This window comes from Austrofundulus limnaeus, unplaced genomic scaffold, assembly GCF_001266775.1.
Source record: "Austrofundulus limnaeus strain Quisiro unplaced genomic scaffold, Austrofundulus_limnaeus-1.0 Scaffold22, whole genome shotgun sequence".
NCBI lineage: Eukaryota > Metazoa > Chordata > Actinopteri > Cyprinodontiformes > Rivulidae > Austrofundulus > Austrofundulus limnaeus.
The window spans coordinates 1,927,963-1,931,604 of record NW_013952424.1 but is presented as its reverse complement, the minus strand read 5'-3'; the positions used below and the strand labels follow the sequence as shown (position 1 = coordinate 1,931,604).

The 3,642-nt window shown below is 42.3% G+C and overlaps 1 protein-coding gene across 1 annotated transcript in view; it reads right to left on the bottom strand.

Annotated features, from left to right (window-relative positions):
* The window catches only part of snd1 (staphylococcal nuclease and tudor domain containing 1), a 173,169-nt gene that overhangs the window by 13,852 nt on the left and 155,675 nt on the right, over positions 1 to 3,642 (bottom strand). Inside the window, exon 22 of the mRNA XM_014004184.1 lies at positions 2,266 to 2,469. Coding sequence (XP_013859638.1) covers positions 2,266 to 2,469 — 204 coding nt within the window. The remainder of the gene's footprint in view (positions 1 to 2,265; positions 2,470 to 3,642) is intronic.

Genomic DNA, 3,642 nt, shown 5'->3' with positions numbered 1-3,642 from the left:
CTTTCACATTAAATTCCAGTGAAATATATTTATGTTTGTGGTTGTAATGTGACAAAATATGGAAAAGTTCAAGGGGTATGAATACTTTTGCAAACTACTGTACATCGTGCAGGAGAATGCAATCTTCCATATTACCAGAGATTCCAAATAAGAAATAAATTAGTCTGGTCACATGCAAGCTCATTTAACAAGCAGACAAAAGTGTAGGTTCTCAGGGATGGCTCTAAAATTGTACTCGAGTGGAATAATCAAGAAAATTTGTAGAGCTTTACTTTAACACATACCTGTAAGCACTCTGACAACAGAACTGTTTTCACCAGATCAAAATATCTGTCTCTAGCTGTAAAGACAGCTGTTGCATATTGATAGGAATCACTGGGTTCAACAAAACCTAAATCTGTAAGCAAACTATAAGCCTATTAGATGGATAGCTTGGAGGTTTAATCACGGTTGTTCATCTGTAAAGTCCATTATACCAAAACTGAATTATGGTCACTTGCTACTCTGTGGAGGTCAGAAGTCAAAATGCTCACAATGATGCAAAGGGAGAAGTTATGGACCAGTGCGTTCTCCYAAAAAAGTAAATTGTAGTTATTAACTGTTAAACTCTGTGGGCACATTTAGGTTTCTTCATGCATCCAGTTCTTAAATAAAATGAGTAATATTGGGGCTGCACAGCAAGGATGAGGATCTTCATTTTTTTCCTTTATCTTTCTGTACAGAGCAGCTTTGAGTCTGGGGGGAATTAGCATAATAAGAAAAAAGTAAATAAGCAAAGCTTCATGGTTTAACAAAACAGCCACCATCTAAGGSAAATTGTCGAGGTGTTTAATAATACATTAAGTGCAGCTGTGGACTGACAAGTGAGAAGAGGGATTATGTCTTTTGTGCCAAAGAGTTCCCAATACAAAGCCTGCAAAACAGGGGAGCTAGAAAATATTAATATACTGAAATATCACAATATTTTCTTTCCTGATACTGTGTCGATTCTGTAAAGAACTATCGATTTTTAATTAAGGCGTAAAATGTCAACTTTCATGCCAGCAGTTTATCCTTGTGCCTCCGATTGCAAGTTGGCAGCAGTCAGCCAGCCAATTGGCTCCTTCCCCACTGAGAAGTCAGAGTATAATGCTAGCTCAAATGATAGCATTGTGAGTAAATGTTAGCACTAAGTACCAGTAGCTGCATCGGAACAGACTACACATCACCTGCTGCCTTCAGAGTTCAGGTAGGGTTGCCAACTGTCCTATATTAGACGGGATGTCCTGGATTTTCAGCCAAATTGAATCGTCACGACTGCAGCCAGTGGTCAAAGCTATCAAAATACGGCAGGGGTTTGTCTAGCGCTCCGAGCTGAAGTGGGTCCCTGAGGACAGTATTGAAGTGGCTAAATGCAACAACCATATTAAACACATTGAAATGACTGTTGCACTGGCAACATATCAGGATATAATGTGTCATATCGTAATCCGTGTCGTATCAACAGATGCTAGCCAATACACAGCCCTTCTGCAAAATATTTTTTTTTCATTAAAATGCTAGCTTGCATCTACACAAATAATAAAATTATTTATGAAAACCATGACAGAACAAGTACATGTGTGCTGGTGCTTTTCCAGTTACAGCAGAAAAATAGTGAGCCAAACTTTCATGAAGTTTTCACTCTAACTCTAAGGGACATGCTGAAATTGTGACTTTTTACAAAAAGATGAAACTTCTGTCTGTACTCTGCACCTTGCAGATCACTGCTTTTGTAGGGAAATACAGTAGAATAAACATCAGAACACCTTTTCCTGACAACTACTTTTATAACATCAGCATGTCACACCCATTTACCTTTTTTTTATTTGTGTGCATTAGTACAAATAAGTAGAACATTTTCTGATTAAAAATAGCTTGACTTTGAGACAATTTCATATTATGCTTGTAAATAACAGACTGAGACGGATGATACGACAGATACTAGGAGAGGCAAAACAAAAAGGGCCATCTTCGTTGGCAACCTTTCCATCATGTTGTCAWCACTGCTATAAACAATCTCAGCCTGTCAGTTGCAAATACAAGCACTTTTACTCTGACATGTTTAACTACCCYGTTATATTACAAACTGCAGCTGCTGTTAAGGAGATGCCGGTCGAGCCACTACTGACTGTAGGGACATCTGAGAMGATCAATATTTTCACCCAAACCACAGAAAACAATCTAGAGAATAAACTGTCTCAGAAGGTTCGCTCTAACAGGCAGGTATAAAATTATTTCTCTCACCATTTTCTGCAGATGCTTCTCCTTGCGGACGTCCACCATGACCAAGCCCTCTTTGACCAAGCCGAGGCCCACGTCGTCCTTGGTGTCACCGAACTGTATTGTGACGTGTGGGCAGGTGGCACCGGAATACTCCACATTCAGCAGGCACTGGCTGTTCTGGATGTCCCGCACCACACAGTCCACCACGTCCGCTCGGGCATCCTCCTGAAGAAGCAAGAGGATGACAAACACCGTTGGGAAAGAAGGGCCTTGACCTCAGTGCAGCATTCGATACAATTGATCACACCATTCTCCTGAGCCATCTACAGTCAGTTTTTGGCATTTCAGGCCTAGCACTTAAATGGTTCACATCCTATCTCTCTGATTGTCACCACCATGTCTCAGTCAACCACTGCAGATCACGCATTGCTCCTGTCACCCATGGTGTCCCCCAAGGTTCAGTGCTTGGCCCACTCCTTTTCATCCTCTACATACTWCCCCTCGGACACATTATGCAGCAATATGGACTTCACATCCATTACTATGCCGATGACACGCAGCTATATCACTCCACCAAATCCATTACCCCAGCCATTCTCTCCACTATCTCYAACTGTCTGGCTGACATCAAACTGTGGATGGATGCAAACTTCCTGAAACTCAACAGCAACAAAACAGAATTATTTCTCACTGGTCCAAAATCCCCATTATCCTCTGCTCAAAACATCTCCCTCATTATGACGGCCACACAGTGACTCCCTCCCCTACAGTGCGAAACCTTGGTGTCATTTTTGACTCCTCCCTCTCCTGCCTTCCTCATATTAACGTCATCACCAAGACATCACTCTTTCATCTTCGCAACATCGCCCGTCTCTGTCCTTCCCTCTCTCATCCTACTGCTCAAATACTTATCCATGCTATCATAACCTCAASACTCGACTATTGTAATAGCATTCTCTATGGGCTTCCCTCTACACATCTGCAAAAAGCTACAGTACATCCAAAACTCAGCTGCCCGCCTTCTCACCAACACCCGCTCCCGTGACCMCATTACTCCTGTTCTGAAAAATCTTCACTGGCTCCCTGTTCAGCATCGCATACAATACAAATTACTCCTCATCACCTACAAAGCCCTCAACAACCTCGCCCCCTCCATATCTCACCGACCTGCTTCATCATTACTCTCCTACCYGCCATCTCCGTTCCTCTGACTCTAACCTTCTGACCCCCATCAGGACCAAACATCGTAMCCTAGGGGACCGAGCCTTTTCTGCTGCTACCCCACTCCTTTGGAATGCCCTTCCTCAAAAAATCAGGAACTCTGACTCCCTACCTCTTTTCAGATCACTACTCAAAACTCACTTATTTAGTCAAGCTTTCCCATCCTGACTTTTCTCC